Here is an 18,797-nt window from a genome sequence, read left to right as displayed (position 1 = left end):
ATCAAATCAATATCAAAGCTACATATGTATACCAAAATCAGTTTGAATATAAGTAAAAATGGCAAACCACTGAAATCTTTTTTTAGTACCTTGAGATGCAACAGTAATTATATCTTTTGATAGTCATATATTTGAAAAGTGAAAAGTCATCTAACTTATAAATTTTGCTTCGTATGTGACAATATACAATATGTATCAGTCAATTACCAAAATAAGCCTTCTATAATGTGGAAACAGCAAACCTCCAACACAAAATGTTGAACAAGAAATATGCTAGTAAACATTTCAGTGATTTGCAAATCCATATAATGAATAAATATGTAAACTTCCTTCACCTAACTTATACACACACACATATGTATACACGCACAATGAAAGGCACCTTTGGGATAAGATAACTATCCCTTTAGAAATGGAAGTAACAAAATACCACATAATTTAACCTAGAAATTGATAGGCCCCTCAACTTTTTAAAAATATATTTTTCCTGCAAGAAAGATGCATAGAGACTCAAACCTCAGCCTTTATGCCCTATATGTGTTTAAATGGCAAACATTTATCATGCTTTAGGTTTAAAAGTTATCTCTTTCAACAGTTGGAGAAGTTATTTTTGCATAATTTTAAAAGTCTTAATAATTAACATGCCCAAGAGAATGCGCTGGGTGGGGTTATATATTCAAGAGGTACATTAATGGACTACAGGTCAGACAGGAAGACAGTATCTTCATCTCATTTAACTAAGTGCTTTAGTTTTACTTTTTAAAATAGGGAGCAGAGGCAACAGCTTCCATACTCACCTGTAGTGTTCTTTCTAAACCCTGTATATTCAGGCGAAAGCCACTTTTCTGCTGGTTAGGTGGAAGGTTCTATGACAACAGTTGGTAATTAGAGATGAACTCTGGTGGGAAACAATGAGGGATAATCATAAGACAGACAAATCCCTCACCTGTGATGTGTTGGTGGAGGAATTACTATTTGCTTGCTGTTGCTGAATTTGTGCAAGCTGCTGTTTCTGCATGAGTGCCAGTTGCTGTTGATGTTGCTGGTATTGTTCGGCTGTAAATGCTGAACATAAAATAAAGAAACACTTTATAAAAATGCTCAGCTGTCATGTATGTCTTACAGTACTAAAACAAAAATTCTGCATTAAATTTGTGCAAAATTAAAGCACCTGACAAAGGATCATGATCCTGTTAAAGATCACTTCCAAATGAAAATTTCTGCGTTTCTGCTACCACATTTAACAAGAGTGGCATGAATTTAAAGAAAAAAAAAATTAAACTTCCTGAATTAAACACAGGAAAGAGAACTGCTCACTTCCCAAATTTCAATACCACTATTTTTTTTTTAAGCTGTGACACTTGTTCTAGACAGTGTAGAAAGGTAATATCAGCTTTTAAAATCCATAGATTTGGAATTCAACTTTGCACTGAGCTTGAGAGAATATCTGATAATTACCATTTGGTTTCTATTTAATCCATATCTTCCCAAGGCATTCAGATGATCCCTAACGGCTCTGTGTATATATACTAATAGTTCGACATATTTTCTAATTGTAGTCATTAAAAAATTTTCCTCTATATGAAAGATTACAGTTGGTTGGTTTATTGCCTTTTTTTTTTTTTTTTTTAAAGAACTCATCCTTCAACAGGAAGAAAAGAGGCTCCAATGTTAATTAATTTTCCCCACCCAATTAACCCACCTGGAAAAAATCCAGTCAATAAGAACGGAGTTGTTTATGTTGATTTACTGTACAGAATGATGTCTGAGGAAAGACACTGTGTTATGCTACTTATGTTTGTCTATGGAGAGCTCAGTTCTAAAAAAAACAAACAAAAAAATGTTCATTTATTACCCCCCCAAAAAAGTGTGTGCAGTTTTTAAAAAGGAAACCTTTTTCTCTTTTTTGCCAATTAAAAAAAAAAAAAAGCACATACAATCACAATACCTCTGATTTTAAAGGCGTCTTTAAGAAGCCTGTGATGTTTGTTTGAGTAAGAATTATTTTAAAACAAAAAAAGGTTTATCATGCATCCCTGGCTACCAGGGAATCTATAAATCATGCACATTTCCTCAATCTAAAGTTTAATGTTTTCAAAATACTGTCACCTAATTTGTTGTTTAACTTCAGTTTGATAATTTAGTTAGAATATCACTTCAAGTTTTATACTTTTCACTTATATAACTCATGTAGAATCTTTATCCTCCAGGATATAGTTTCTGCCTGGTACAACTAGAAAATTAGGTTAGGTACAAATTCTGCCATATTCTGAATGGATCAGAAAATTGTGAAATAATATTCAAGAAAACCTCATAATTTGTTAATATCTACACAGGCTCTTATACTTGAGTTGAACTAAGTTCTTGGGCTACAAGGGCAAAAAGTGTTGGAAATTGGTTTTCTTATTTTCTGTGTGTGTTAAAATCTGTTTAGTTGATATCTGCCCTTTGATGAGCTCCTTTTCCTACTATGTTCGTAATTCACAAATCTGCAATCTATAGAAAATATTTTTATTGATAATAGAATGCTCCCTAAATATTGACATAAAAATAACTGTCAACATGATCATTTCCGTATAAACAGAAATGTGTTGTATCAAAACTTGAAGAAAATCTAAAAAAAAGTCAATGCTGCCCTAAAACAATTTCATAGTTGGTATTTCTCATGTTTAAAGAAAATCCATGAAAATTATTTAAATGTAAGAATCCTTGACTCACTAGATAACTTTTGCCAATATATTTTTGAGATTTACAGTTTAATTTCCTAAGTTTGAGTGTGTTGCCTAAGCCTTGGCTTTTCTAGTAGGGAATGCCCAGTAAATTTAAAAGCAAACAAACCATTTTTGGAAGGTCAGGTCATCACATATACAGAAAAACAATAATTTAGCATTCACTTAATGTCTCTGTATTAAAGTCCATATATATGAAAGAAAGTATTCTTTTGTAGAACTTTGCTGGTGTATGTGTCTAATTAAACATTTATCAATAACTAATTAGAAATCAATGTGAATAAAGTCCAAATATTTTTGCCTTATTTAACATCTTAATCCTGAGTCTTCGAAGGTCTTGTGAATTTCACTTCTTAACAATTGTTAACTTCTTCCTAATACAGACTTGGAAATAAAAATGCAATGAAGGCCAGGCACGGTGGCTCACGAGGTCAGGAGTTGGAGACCAGCCTGGGCAAGATGGTGAAACCCCGTCTCTATTAAAAAGGCAAAAATTGGCTGGACACGGTGGCTCACGCCTGTAATCCCAGCACTCTGGGAGGCTGAGGTGGGCAGATCATGAGGTCAGGAGATTGAGACCATCCTGGCTAACACAGTGAAACCCCATCTCTACCAAAAAAAAAAAAAAAAAATGCCGGGTGTGGTGGCACGTGCCTGTAGTCATCCCAGCTACTTGGGAGGCTGAGGCGGGAGAATGGCGTGAACCCGGGAGGCGGAGCTTGCAGTGAGCCAAGATCGCGCCACTGCACTCCATCCTGGGCGACAGAGCAAGACTCCTTCTAAAAAAAGAAGAAAAAAGCAAAAATTAGCTGGGTGTGGTAGTCCCAGCTACTCAGGAGGCTGAGGCAGGAGAATTTCTTGAATCCGGGAGGTGGAGATTGCAGTTAGCTGATACCACACCACTGCACTCTAGCCTGGGTGACAGAGTGAGACTCCGTCTCATAAAAAAAAAAAATGCAATCAACATTTTAGATTACTATGTTAGCCTATTTGTTAGATATTGCTGTCTTCTACAGAGTCTAGTTATGAAATTTTTCCTGGACACTTTTGGCAAATAGTCTAGGAGAAATGCACAGAGCAACCCTTAAGCTGTAAGTGGTGGTAATAGTAACTATGGTCTAGGGGCCAAAAGACCTTGACATTCTTAGTCCTCAGCTCTATCATAACTAGCTGAGTATTCCTGAGAAAGTTAGTAAATCTTTTGGGACTCTGTGTCTTCATCTAAAATGAGAAAGACATGCTGGGCACAGTGGCATATGCCTGTAATCCTAGCACTTTGTGATGCTGAGGCAGGTCGATCACCTGAAGTCAGGAATTTGAGACCACCCTGACCAACATGGTGAAACCCCATCTCTACCAAAAATACAAAAACTTAGCCAGGTGTGGTGGCACACGCCTGTAATCCCAGCTACTCGGGAGGCTGAGGCACGAGAATCGCTCGAACCCAGGAGGCAGAGGTTGCAGTGAGCCAAGATTGCACCACTGCACTCTGGCCTGGGCCACAGAGCAAGTCATCTTAAAAATAAATACATAAATAAATAAAATGAGAATGAGATTAAATTAGGTGATCATTAAGGTCCTTTTCAGCTATGAGATGCTAAGGTTTTATATTTCTTCTGAGAAATAAAGTTCAATTCCTAAAGAAGGTCCCATTGTGAATGAGTAGAAAAACTTGTACAAAGGTAGTAAATATGGGCAAATGAAATCTGAACCTTTAACCTGAAAGCCTAACCAAATGCTAAATGGAAATAAGACAAAAATGACCACCCTCACCCTCTCTAAATGTCTATGAATGGATTGAGATATCAAGGTAGAACATTTTTAGGTTGTATGTCTACCTCCTGATATGGTATGAGAATCAAGTTTGTAATTCCCACAAAGGTGGGCAAGATGGTTGTTGTTGACAGATGACCCAATCTAGAGTTAGAATCCTTTCACAAAACCAAAAAATTTTGAGGTCAGGAAGGACTCTTAAGAGATTGTAGGATTTCCTCCTACAACCTCATCTAGAGATGAAGAAACTTCTGAGGTCACACAGATGTAACAGTGGAAGGAAGAGAACCCCAAAGCAGTGAGATTTTAAATTGAAAAACAGACAAAAATGCTTGGATTTAATATTTATAAGAAATCTAACTTCTGATGTACCAACAACATGAATCAAGTGCATAAAATGCCCGCATACATAGAGCACCTGACAAACAACGGTCTACGCAAGGAGGATCCTATGTGTGGGACAGGATTAAAAACTCCAAATGTTTAACCAGGAACAGGACTAGGAAAGGAAGCATGACAGGACTTCAACTGGGTGAACGCCATTATGATGCTGGAGGGGGAGCAAACTCACTCGGTATGCTTCCACAAGCAAACCAGGGACCTGCAGGTTTTAATTTAAGAAGGCAGTTTTTGGTTCAATACATAGACAAACTTTCTAACCAAGATCCTCAAATAACTCGATCTAGAAAGTTGTTGAATTTAGCTTCACTAGAAATACTTAGGCAGAAGTAGAAACTACCTTTGTTTGGTAGTTTCTAAGTAACCAATTCTCTTGGGCAGAAATTTCTTTCTGAGACAGGGTCTCACTCTGTTGCCTAAGCTGGAGTGCAGTGGTGTGATCTGGGCTCACTGCAGCCTTGACCTCCTGGGCCCAACTGATCCTCCCACCTCAGCCTCCCAAGTAGCTCTAGCTGGGACTATAGGCGAGCACCACTATACCTGGCTAATTTTTGTATTTTTTGCAGAGATGGGTGTTTCACCATGTTGCTCAGGCTGGTCTTGAACTCCTTAGGCTCAAGCAATCCACCTGCTTTGGCCTCCCAAAGTGCTGGGATTACAGGCGTGAGCCACTGCACCCGGCCTAAGACTCTCTGAGTCCACTTGTACTACAGGGAAGCCATGGTATGGTACACCAGCAGCTGTAACAGCCTATAGTTCAGACTGCTGTTCTGTGCACTGTACTCTTATAGCTAAAGGTGATCAACTGAGATGATCAAAGGAGTGCGGCTGAGGGGAAAGTGATGGGTGCTAAGGAAACACTCAGCCGTGAAAGATGGAGTTTAGATTACCAAAATGTACACTTTTTTTTTTTGAGAGGGAGTCTTGCTCTGTTGCCCAGGCCTCCTGGGTTCAAGCGATTCTCCTGCCTCAGCCTCTCAAGTAGCTGGGATTACAGGCGTGTGCCACCATACCAGGCTAATTTTTGTATTTTTAGTAGAGACGGAGTTTTCGCCATGTTTGCCCGGCTGGTCTTGAACTCCTGCCCTCAAGTGATCCACCTGCCTCGGCCTCCCAAAGTGCTAGGATTACAGGCGTGAACCACAGCACCTAGCCCCTCAAAATGTATAGTTTGTTTTTAATAATAAAACCAAAAAGTAATCCCAAATGCCTAAAGACCCTGAACTAGAAATTTCTTTTAGTACACAGGCCAAACATTATTTTAATATAAAACAAAAGGTAAAATGATTCTTCAGGTAGTTATTAAAGTATGATCTCCTAATTAGTGAGATTGAGTTGACAGGATTCACGAGCCTTATCAGCCATCTAGAAATCTAATTTGAAAATCAAAGTTTGTTGTAATTCATTTGTTGGCAAACTATGACCAGATCTGACCTCATCGGGCTGTGAATGACTGAACGTGAGATTATTTGCAGTCAAATATTCCTCTTAGTGTGAATATTCTTGCACTTTATTATATGACTATAGAACTATTAATGTATTTTACTACAGGTGCTACTCCAGACTCTGCTACAGATGTTATGTAATAATCCACCTTCTATAGTAAAAAAAAATTCTGAGGCCGGGCGCAGTGGCTCACGCCTGTAATCCCAGCATTTTGGGAGGCCTAGGCAGGCAGATCACGAGGTCAGGAGTTCAAGACCAGCCTGGCCAATATGGTGAAACCCTGTCTCTACTAAAAAAAATACAAAAATTAGCCAGGCATGGTGGCACGCGCCCGTAGTCCCAGCTCCTTGGGAGGCTGAGGCGGGAGAATCGCTGAACCTGGGAGGCGGAGGTTGCAGTGAGCTGAGATCATGCTACTGCACTCCAGCCTAGGCGACAGAGTGAGACTCTGTCTCAAAAAAAAAGAAAAAAAAATTCTGAATTTTGGAACACATTTGAATAAAGTCAAGGTCCTGCAAATTCACAAAATCTTACAAAATATTCAGTGCTCAAAATCTAGAGTTCCTTTTCCACAGTAAGATTAAAATGTTATGTTGCAAACTAAATTGCACTAAGTTATAGATATTAAGACTTGGAACATATCATTCTAACCATATATCTCTTAGTCATTTATAAAAATAAACCAAATCTTTACTGCAGATATGAGAGCTTAGAAAAATAATTCAGAATGCTGGTGAAATTTTACTGGAAATTAGGAATTCACATATTGAACACAGAACTGTAGCTTAAAAATCACTTTGTTTCCAGTCTTTCTGAATTATATAAGGACTCTTACATAAGAGTCCTTATGCAAATGAATACTCAGTCACTGAACACTCAACTTCCCAAGGTGCTTTTGTGAGTATAAAAAAAGAACAACTGTATTTGGAAACTGTCCAAAATCACCTATTAACTGAAGATTATTAAAAATATACAATTTATCCTTAAGTACTAAAACCTAGCCCCCAAAATTCCATATACACATACGGTCTTTCCCAGTTCCTTACCACTGTGTTATCCTGCTGCATGGTATCCAGAGGACCAAGCACTCAACACACCTAACTCACACAATACTCAGGTATTAGGAAGCCTGATACCTGACTGCTCAGGCTACACAAATATGCAATAGTCAAGAGTGGGAAGGAAAGTAAAAAAGATTCCTAGTAGTTGAAACAGACTATAAAATCAGCATATTAATGCTCATGCACTTCACTAAAATGGACTTCTATTATCTTCATTTAGAATTTCCTATTTAACTTAAAATGAGAGTAGGCCAGGTGCGGTAGCTTCTGGCCTACTTCCAGCACTTTGGGAGGCCAAGACAGGCGGATCACTTGAGGTCAGGAGTTCAAGACCAGCCTGGCTAACATGGTGAAACCCCGTCTCTACTAATACAAAAATTAGCTGGGTGTGGTGGTGCGCACCTGTAATCCCAGCTACTTGGGAGGCTGAGGCATGAGAATCACTTGAAGCCAGCAGGCAGAGGTTGCAGTGAGTGAGATCAGGCCATGGCACTCCAGCCTGGGAGACAGAGTGAAACTGTATCTCAAAAAAAAAGGCCAGGCACGGTGGCTCACGCCTGTAATCCCAGCATATTGGGAGGCCGAAACGGATGGATCATAGGGTCAGGAGTTCAAGACCAGCCTGGCAAAGATGGTGAAACCCCGTCTCTACTAAAAATACAAAAATTAGCCAGGCATGGTGGTGGGTGCCTATAACCCCAGCTACTCAGTAGACTGAGGCAGAGAACTGCTTGAACCGGGGAGGCAGAGGTTGCAGTGAGCTGGGATCATGCCACTGCACTCCAGCCTGGGAGACAGAGCAAGACTCTGTCTCAAAAACAAGACAAACGTAAAAACAATGATTGAATCATCAGAAATGGCTATACTATAACTCACATATTTGGCTTAAGTAGCAGGAAAGCTTATCAGCTGACTTGTATTTTATACAACAGTTAACTTCCAAACTCATAAATATGTTGAACATCTCTAATATGAACGTCTGAAATCTGAAGTGCTCCAAGAACCAAACCTTTTTCTGCGTTGACCTGATACTACTACAAGTGGAAAAGTCTACACCTGGCCTCATGTGATGGGGCCATAGTCAAAATGCAGTCAATACTTTGTTTCATGCATAATTTTTATTATTTATTTATTTTGAGACGGAGTCTTGCCCTGTCACCCAGGCTGGAGTGCAGTGGCGTGATGTTGGCTCACTGCAACCTCCGCCTCCTGGGTTCAAGTGATTTTCCTGCCTCAGCCTCCCGAGTAGCTGGAATTACAGGCACCCACCACCATGTCTGGCTAATTTTTGTATTTTTAATAGAGACAGGTTTTGCCATGTTGGCCAGGCTGGTCTTGAACTCCTGACCTGAGGTGCTCTCAGGCAATCTGCCCGCCTCGGCCTCCCAAATTGCTGGGATTACAGGCATGACCCACTGTGCCTGGCCTGACTCTTCTGTTTTAATAAGCCCAACACTGCCAGTTTTTCTGCTGGCATCAGACTACATCAGAGTTTCTTTGGTTAAGTGCCAGAGGAAGTAGTCTGGTTTGTATGTGGGGGCCATGCTGTACGAAAATTTAAAATTATCTTTAAAATCACAATTACTACTGAATGAGGTAAGATGCTTAACCTATGAATAAAGTGGCAATGCAGGCACTCATGCTGTAAGAGGACCAACACATTCAACTTCCCCTACTCCAGGCTCACTCTGGAGAATATATTCTTTCAGTAAATTGTATTTAGAATTCTGTATAACATTTGAGCTGCTACATTTTCTTTCTTTTTTTTTTGTGAGATGGAGTCTCGCTCTGTCGCCCAGGTTGGAATGCAATGGCACAATCTCGGCTCACTGCACCCTCTGACTCCCAGGTTCAAGCCATTCTCCTTGCCTCAGCTTCCTGAGTAGCTGGGATTACAGGCGCCTGCCATCATGCCCAGCTAATTTTTGTATTTTTTTAGTAGAGACCAGGTTTCGCCATATTAGCCAGGCTAGTGTGGAACTCCTGACCTTAGGTGATCCACCCACCTCGGCCTCCCAAAGTACTGGGATTACAGGCATGAGCCACCACGCTTGGCCTAAATTTTCTTTTTTTTTCTTCAGGGGCCTAGAGTTGGATTAAGTGAAATGCACTTATGATATGGGTGCATTGTAATATACTTTATAGAGTATGCAGAGAAAAGCTTTAGGTCTCTGGAATATTCACAAATATAAATGAACAGTGTTACCCTACAGCAGTCTGTAGGTATCTATCCTCTAAGTATTAGAAGATCTAGCAAAATTTAAGGAGAAATTGAAAATAGTTAAGACAACAAGAAAAAAATAGATTAAACTCATTTTTAAAAAGTAGTATTGAGGCTGGGTGCAGTGGCTCACCCCTGTAACCCTAGCACTTTGGGAGGCCAAGGCAGGAGGATCACTTGAGGCCAGGAGTTCAAGACTAGCCTGGGCAACATAGAGAGACCCTGTCTCTTACAAAAAATTAGCCAGTCATGGTGGCATATGCCTGCAGTCCTAGCTACCCAGGAGGCTGAGGTGGGGGGATCACTGAGCCTAGGAAGTTGAGGCTGCAGTGAGCCATGACTGTGCCACTGTACTCCAGTCTGGGTGACAGAGAAAGATCCTGTCTTAAATAAATAGTTTTTTTGTTTTTGTTTTTTTTTTTGAGACGGAGTCTCGCTCTGTCGCCCAGGCTGGAGTGCAGTGGCGCTATCTCGGCTCACTGCAACCTCCGCCTCCCGGGTTCATGCCATTCTCCTGCCTCAGCCTCTCCGAGCAGCTGGGACTACAGGCGCCCGCCACCACGCCCGGCTAAATTTTTTTGTATTTTTAGTAGAGACAGGGTTTCACCGTGGTCTCAATCTCCTGACCTTGTGATCCGCCCGCCTCGGCCTCCCAAGGTGCTGGGATTACAAGCGTGAGCCACCGCACCCGGCCATAAATAAATAGTTGTATCGCATATATAGAGGAGAGAAATGATAAAGAAGAAAAATTACAAGGTTACTAATGATTTCTTTTCAGCTAAGCTTTTGGTAATGCTCATCTTTTAATGTTCTTTGGCAAACATAAATCAACTAAGTTTTACAACTGTTATTAATATGCCTACTTAAAGTAGTACAGCAAAACATTTTTCATAAAAAAAGAGCATTATAAAATCCTTAAATATTTAGGATAGTTAAACACTTCAACTTCTCTATTTAAGGGGTGGAGAAGATGGAGATTGATGGAACACGCCTATTTTCTGAGAAGTCTCAAAGAATTTTTTACAGCTTAGAAAGCTTAATTATCAGGGTAACCTATGAGAGGTTTATATTGTTAAAACCTCTACACTAACACTATATGTAAGTCTTTATTGAAAAGTGCTTTATTTTGATTCTTAAGACTATAAAAGTAGAGAGAAACTGGCTTTTGGTGATAAAGACAGTAACATTAATGGGATTATAAATAAGCTGTTAGGCCCTAAAATTGGAACTTTATCTTCCAGTTGATTTCTGAATTGTGATTATTTTTCTCATGAGCTGAAAGACTTCCATTTCATAGAAGTACAGCTGACCCCTGAATAGCATGGGTTTGAACTGCCTGGGTCCAGTTATTTGTAAATTATTTTCTGCCTCTGTCACCCCTCAGATGACAAGACCAACCCCTCCTCCTCCTCAATGTGAAGATGACAAGGATAAAGACCTTTATGATGATCCACTTACACTTAATGATTAGTAAATGTATTTTCTCTCCTTTATGAATTTCCTTTTTTTTTGAAACAGGGTTTTGCTTTGCTGTGAAGGCTAGAATGCAGCAGCACGATCTTGGCTCACTGCAGCCTCGACCTTCTGGGCTCTTACCACCTCAGTCTCCTGAGTAGCTGAGACTACAGGCGTTCAACACCACACCCAGCTAATTTTTGTTATTTTTTGTAGAGATGGGGTTTCACCATGTTGCCCAGGCTGGTCTTGAACTCCTGGGCTCAAGCAATCTGCCCACTTTAGCCTCCCAAAGTGCTGGCATTACAGGCATGAGCCTCCATGCCTGGCTCTATAAATTTCTTAACATGTTATTTTTCCTAGCTTATTTTAAGAATATAGTACAGAATACATATAACATACAAAACATGTATGTTTGGACTGTTTATGTTAATGGACTAATGGACTGTTTATGTTATTGGTAATTCTGGTCAGGAGCAGGCTATTAGTCAAGTTTTTGGGGAGTCAAAAGTTATACATGAATTTTGGACTGCATGGGGCGTGGGGTGCCCCTAACCCTCATGTTGTTCAGGGGTCAACTGTACTTTTTTTTAACCACCGAGTAAATTAGTTTACTGAACATTTTCTGGAGGTCTTTAAGAATCAGAGCAAATGTTCATATTTATGAAGCAACTTAACTATAACCCAGCAGGGTGAATTAGGGGAACAATAAATATCTTCATAGTCCTTAGATTACCTTTACAAAAATCAGTAGTAACATAATTCAGTAGTGAATTTCTACAATATACATGCTTCAAATAACACAAACTTATGCTTTAAAGCAGACAGCTAAGATTATACGAATATTTTAAATAAACAGCATTTATTTTAGACACATTTCAAATAGAAGCCACAATAATCAAATAGATATTATCTGAAAATGTTTCAAAAATATTAACCCTTTAGATGTTCTTCTCTGAAAAATTAGTTTATCTTTAATAAATTATTCTGAATTATTGTGTCAGCATATAAGGTTATGCATATATATTCACTTGCTGGTCTCTATGCTAAAGCAGACTAGGTAAAAACTAGAGAAATATCTGAACATAAAATGGTTAACAATTTACGGCCCATTTTCTTCTCATATTATTGAAAAATATGATGAATCTTGTGGTTCATGGACTATATCCAGGAAACAAATGTCACATATTAAATAGAAATAAACCGTCTTTGTATGCAGGTATGTTTATTTATTTATTTTTGAGACGGAGTCTCGCTCTGTCGCCCAGGCTGGAGTGCAGTGGCGCAATCTCAGCTCACTGCAACCTCCGCCTCCCGGGTTCACGCCATTCTCCTGCCTCAGCCTCTCCGAGTAGCTGGGACTACAGGCACCCGCCACCACGACTGGCTAATTTTTTTGTATTTTTAGTAGAGACGGGGTTTCACCGTGGTCTCAATCTCCTGACCTTGTGATCCGCCCGCCTCGGCCTCCCAAGGTGCTGGGATTACAAGCGTGAGCCACCGCGCCCGGCCTGCAGGTATGTTTAAATGAAGACACACACATAAAAACTCCTATAGCAACAGAATTCAAATAAATACTTAGACCAAGATCTGTTTTTTTTTTTTTTTTTAACTGTTTAAGAGAAAAGGACTTTAAGCCATAAATGTAACAGACCACACAGTCAAACAAATGGCAAATGGTTGGACTTGACATTTCTATAGAAATGTACATCATAACAGTCAACATACCAAAGTGTGCTGAACCACTGCTACTTTTACTTTGCGTAGAGGTACTGCATGTCTGGGTCCCAGGTTGTGCTGTTCCTGTTCGGTTTATACTCCTATATAATTTTCTACAGGAGAGTTCATCATTGTCACTGTCATGTAGGGATGGTGTCCGAGGCCTAAAATGCCGCCATCTACATGATTTGATATTGACTAGTATCTGACTGAGGTCTTTAGAGAAAGATTTGTCCGAGGTATTTGTTTCTGAGGTATTGGCAAACTGATTGACTGGAGAATGTTGTGGTGAGGAAAGCATTTCCAAATCCAGATGGTGAAACACACTGTCATAGTCTGAATGAGCTCTGTCCAGTAAAACCCTATTAAAAAATCAGACAAGAAACAATTATTTAAAATAGCTATTCAAAGATTATATATTAAAGCTTTTTCTTTTTCCCCCCAAATGCCAAAAGGCCAACTCATACTGAATATTTAAAAGCTTTAAAGTTGATTATTTTAGTATTTGGTTCTTACAGGCTACAACCTCAATTTCTAATAAAAGTTCTTTTAACAAATTGTTTTTCAACCAAAGATGTTCACTTCCATTACAAAGCACCAAAATGAATGCTTTATAAAATGTTGCGAACACATTTATTCTATATTTAAGCAAAAACTTCATTCCTTTGGGGGAGAAAGGGAGAAGAGAGAAGAAAAGCAACAAAAAACATAGTATACCATTAACATTTGTTATAGACAAAATATTTGAGATCCACTACTCTAGAGGATATATTCTTATGTTATTGATTGATTGATTGACTGAGATGGAGTTTTATTCTGTCACCCAGACTGGAGTGCAATGGTGCGATCTTGGCTCACTGCAACCTCCGCCCCGGGGTTCAAGTGATTCTCCTGCCTCAGCCTCCTGAGGCTGAGATTACAGGCGCCTGCCACCATGCCCAGCTAATTTTTGTGTTTTTAGTGGAGACGGTGTTTCCCCATGTTGGCCAGGCTGGTCTCAAACTCCTGACCTCAAGTGATCGACCCACCTTGGCCTCCCAAAGTGCTGGGATTACAGGTGTGAGCCACCATGCCTGGCCTCTTATGTTATTTTTATAAACATTATAAATGGCTCCAAGTCAAAATAATAACATTGATTAATGTTAGTAATAGAATAAAATATAGCTAATGTAGATAATTTTCACTGCTCCTGATGTCAACACGGTGATAGAAAAAAACGGACTAAATAAAATGTATTTTAGTGCCTAGATAATTCTTAACCAATGTTTAAATAAAAAAAAAAAAACCCTCTGCAATTAAGAGTTAAAGATGAAAAAAATATATGTATAAGCCATTAGTTTATCATAAATATACCCTTGGGTTTCTTCCTGAAAAAGCACCTTGATACCATTATTTGCTTTCCCTTTTAATTTTCCCCGCACATTATACATTAACGTCTCTCCATTCCTTGAGTTTATGTGTTTTGCTATTTGTTTCCTGTCCCCATACAAACAACTTCTCACATAAAGGCATTTAGAGTATGAAGGAAGGAATTCTACAAGGTTTAAACAAAGGAAGAACGATTAGATCCTGACAAACTGGGATGTCAAGATCAGGTTATGCATGGATCCTTTTCATTGTCAGGTTAAACCCATTATACTAGTTAGTGTGAAACAACTTTTTTGCAGTTTCTTTAACTTAATACACTGTGTGCAATCAGGATTTACACTTGTCTTCATCTGTTGCCTTTTCTCACAATTCTACCCCTTGATAATTTATCTGAGGTTTTCCACCTTGGGGAGAAAAGCAGGTCCACTAGGGACCCATTAGAGTTATGTCAAAAGCTATGGATGTGTAAGAACCAGGTAGCACAGCAACAAAAATATTTTAGTCAACAAATCAGTTAAGAATAGCAAATAGGAACTAATGAGTTGTTCAGAGGGATTACTTGACTTTAAAAGTTAGATTCAATCACCCTAATCCCTAAAATATCCTTCTGCTAGGACTACAGAAATACCTTACCTTCCACCGCGCCCAACCCGTCTTCGTGCAAATCCAATACACCTTTGGGGTACGGTGAGAGTAGTTAAGCAGTATCTATATCGCACATCCCCTAATCCTCCATCTTTAGGACTAGTCCAAGGCCAGTTGCCAGTTTGGTCTAAGTGAGGCTTAAAAAAAAAAATCCAAATTATTTAATTTTGTCAGTTAAAGGTAAATAGTTTGTTATTTACAAAGAAGTCTGAAACTTACAGCATAGTACTGACAGCCTGCTTTCCTACGGAAAGCAAAAGGACCATCAGGATCATTGTCTTCCTCAGCTTCTGAAGAGCCAGACAAAACCTTTAAATGAAATAAAGAAAGTAGGTCAGATATGTGACTTCCTACATCCCTCCTCAATGTTCATAGAGAATTGTATTTGTACCTGGGAGAGAGGTTCTTCGTCTGAGCTGGGAAAGTCATACTGATTCAGATCTTTAGCATTGAAGACTGGCAGTGCAGCAGGACTCGTCTGTTGGGGAGTAGCAGCGGCAGACGATGGTAAGACTTTGGGCTTCTTCTCGTATTTCCGTTTCGGTCGGATAAGATCGGCTTTATCTTGCTGCAACAAAGACATGAATTAATTATACAAGAAACCGTGTTCAACAAACTTGCAGTTTTGGGGGAAATTTTAAAAAGAAGTTTATTGCTATAATGAGGGCATTCATATTCATAAGAGACACAAGACTCTATGTTTGGCCATCTTATAGTGTAAAGTCTAGAGAAGTTGGCCTCCATGAAAGCATAAATTTGTCCTACAATCTAAACATAATCACACAAATGATTTTGTTTCAATTAAAAGGAGAGAACAGAAGTTCTCCAACTTCTGAAGTCTTACAACTGCAATTAGTATATTTACTGCTGGCTCCTCTCATTTCCTTAATTTTCTATGAAAATTCTAGAAGAGAATTTTTTTTTTAAAGGGGATTGTCTAGTCCTTATTCTCAACAAATATTAAATATAGGACAAATAATAATGAAAATGTCTTTGTATACACAGAAAGCAAACTACAGAAAACTGTTAACATAGTAGAAAACAAAGCCATAATGCTGCGTGAGGGGTTATACAAATAAAGAGTAGTAAGGATTTGTGGGCTGAACAATGTAAGCTTTCTGAAATGGTGACTTTTGAACAGTTTTAAAGGATAAAGATATGAAATCATTAAATAGGGGAAATGCAGGATAAAACATACAGGCAAGAGTAACTGGGCTGGGCGCGGTGGCTCACGCCTGTAATCCCAACACTTTGGGAGGCCGAGGTGGGCAGATCACGAGGTCAGGAGATCGAGACCATCCTGGCTAACACAGTGATAACCCGTCTCTACTAAAAATACAAAAAATGAGCCGGGCGTGGAGGCGGGAACTTGTAGTCCCAGCTACTTGGGAGGCTGAGGCAGGAGAATGGCGTGAACCCAGGAGGCGGAGCTTCTAGTGAGCCGAGATCGCGCCACTGCACTCTGGCCTGGGCGAAAGAGCGAGACTCCGTCTCAAAAAAAAAAAAAAAAAAAAAAAAAAAAAAAAAAAAAAAAAAAAAAAAAAAAAAAAAAAAAAAAAAAAAAGAGTAACTGAGCTGATGGAACACAGCATGCTAGAAACATGTATTGCAGATGATGGCAAAGGTTGGGAGAAGTATGAATTTGATATGTAGGCAATAGGTAAGGTAAAGTAGTGGCAAAAATTGTATTTGTTGGAAAGAAAAAGATCATGGCAAGCACCACGGTTATGTAAATATGCTAAATATTTACGTTACATTTTATGTAGTTTATGAAATTATGGTTTTCCCAAACCATAAGGCATTTCTCTACAATTTCTACTGTTGTATTCGACAGGATAATCAAATCAAAAGCTGGCCATGGCAAGGCAAAACATTATTTAAAAGCTAACATCAGCTGTCAGCTAGGGCAGTGCTTGAGGACTACATTATTATCTATTACCTTTTTCTTTTCCTTTTTTTTTTTTTTTTTGAGATGGAGTCTTGCTCTGTCACTTAGGCTGGAGTACAGTGGTGCGATATCGGCACACTGCAATCTCCGCCTCCCAGGTTCAAGTGATTCTCCTGCCTCAGCCTCCCAAGCACCTACTAATTCAAACCCTTATGCTATGCTTAGGTGCTATTACTACCCTATTTACAGCAATTTGCGCTCGTGAATTTTTTGTATTTTTAGTAGAGATGGGGTTTCGCCATGTTGGCCAAGCTGGTTTCAAACTCTTGACCTCAAGTGACCTGCCTGCCTCTACCTCCCAAACTGTTGGGATTATAGGCGTGACCTGCCGCACCCGGCCTAAAGTAACTTTCAAGCATGAGTGGCACATATAGAGGAAAGCAAATAATAGGATAATTAATCTTAAAATATGAAAACTGAAGGATAACACTAAAGTAGTCCACAAAATCATGCAGGGCTCAGATAGGGGGACCACATTAAAATAGTTAAGAGTGGGAGGCCGGGTGGGGTGGCTCATGCCTGTAATCCCAGCACTTTGGGAGGCCGGGGCGGGCGGATCATGAGGTCAGGAGATTGAGACCATCCTGGCTAACACGGTGAAACCCCGTCTCTACTAAAAATACAAAAAATTAGCCAGGTGTGGTGGCATGTGCCTGTAGTCCCAGCTATTTGGAAGGCTGAGGCAGGAGAATCTCTTGAACCCAGGAGGTGGAGGTTGCTGTGAGCCAAGATTGTGCCACTGCACTCCAGCCTGGGTGACAGAGCGAGACTCCACCTTAAAAAAAAAGTAACAGTGGGAACAGTCCCATTAAACTTTAAAGATACATTTAGAACTAATATATTATAAATGCAGGACATAAAATTTAAATAAATGCAAAATTTAAATAAAAACTTACATGAGTAAACTAAAACAGTATTTTGGGGCACAGCTCTAACTTTCCAGATTATGGCAGAGAATAACGAGAATAACTACTCTTCCACTCTCCCCTACGTTTTTTAAAAATCAAAATGTCCATGTTAACAAAGTGGGAAAAAAAAAGTCCATATTTTTTCACAAAATGGTCTGGTCCCTGGCACTGCTTTAAATAACTCCCCACCTCCTCCCCCAAAAAAAGTCCAGGCTGGGGAAATCATCATTCATTCTAACTGGTGTGGCAGGTTGTACATTCAGGCTTGAAGGTCTGTTTACCACAATGAAAAAAAAACCTGCGTGAGCACGATATTAAATGATGCAGGGGAGATAAAACTGGTGGCAAATTTGCCCATTCCTCAAATTAAACTGGTATGGTAGATGCAAAGTTTCATGAAAAAAAATTTTTTTTTTTTTAAGACGGAGTCTTGCACTGTAGCCCAAGCTGGAGTGCAGTGGCGCCATCTCGGCTCACTGCAAGCTCCGCCTCCCAGGTTCACGCCATTCTCCTGCCTCAGCCTCTGAAGCAGCTGGGACTACAGGTGCCCGCCACCATGCCCGGCTAATTTTTTTGTATTTTTAGTAGAGACAGGGTTTCACCGTGTTAGCCAGGATGGTCTCGATCTCCTGACCTCGTGATCCGCCCGACTCGGCTTCCCAGAGTGCTAGGATTACAGGCGTGAACCACTGCGCCCGGCCGTGAAAAATTTCATACAAAAAATGCATAACATACTTTTTCCTCAGATGTACACTTTTCAAGAAAGTGCCACTTAATTAACAGCACTCCTTTATTTACCTCAGTTTTCCTTCACTAATTGTACTTCCTCTCACGTTTTATTCTTCACAAATTGTGATTTAGTTAAGTACTAATTTGTCAAATATTTCCATTTCTAAATCATTATATTACAAACTATTAAGATATCAAAATTCCCTCTTATACACGATTGTGTCCACAAAAGACAGAAAAACTCATTTGAGGCTGAGTGCAGTGGCTCACGCCTGTAATCCCAGCACTTTGGGAGGCCTAGAAGGGCCGATCACCTGAGGTCAGGAGTTTGAGACCAGCCTGGCCAACAAGGCAAAACCCCATCTCTACTAAAAATACAAAAATTAGCCCAGCGTG

The 18,797-nt window shown here is 39.6% G+C and overlaps 1 protein-coding gene across 4 annotated transcripts in view; it reads right to left on the bottom strand.

Moving 5' to 3' along the window:
* EPC1 (enhancer of polycomb homolog 1) overlaps positions 1–18,797 on the bottom strand; it is a 112,134-nt gene that overhangs the window by 4,440 nt on the left and 88,897 nt on the right. For 2 of the 4 annotated variants that reach the window (XM_030797733.1, XM_030797731.1), the window contains exons 7-12: positions 15,208–15,384; positions 15,036–15,125; positions 14,805–14,953; positions 12,813–13,165; positions 947–1,065; positions 798–866 (exon numbers count right to left, since the gene is read on the bottom strand). In XM_030797733.1, coding sequence (XP_030653593.1) covers positions 798–866; positions 947–1,065; positions 12,813–13,165; positions 14,805–14,953; positions 15,036–15,125; positions 15,208–15,384 — 957 coding nt within the window. The remainder of the gene's footprint in view (positions 1–797; positions 867–946; positions 1,066–12,812; positions 13,166–14,804; positions 14,954–15,035; positions 15,126–15,207; positions 15,385–18,797) is intronic. The other 2 variants (XM_030797734.1, XM_030797732.1) reach the window with 1 other exon arrangement.

The sequence above is a fragment of the Nomascus leucogenys genome, chromosome 18 (assembly GCF_006542625.1).
Source record: "Nomascus leucogenys isolate Asia chromosome 18, Asia_NLE_v1, whole genome shotgun sequence".
Classification (NCBI taxonomy): domain Eukaryota; kingdom Metazoa; phylum Chordata; class Mammalia; order Primates; family Hylobatidae; genus Nomascus; species Nomascus leucogenys.
This window is presented reverse-complemented; position numbering and strand designations above follow the sequence as displayed.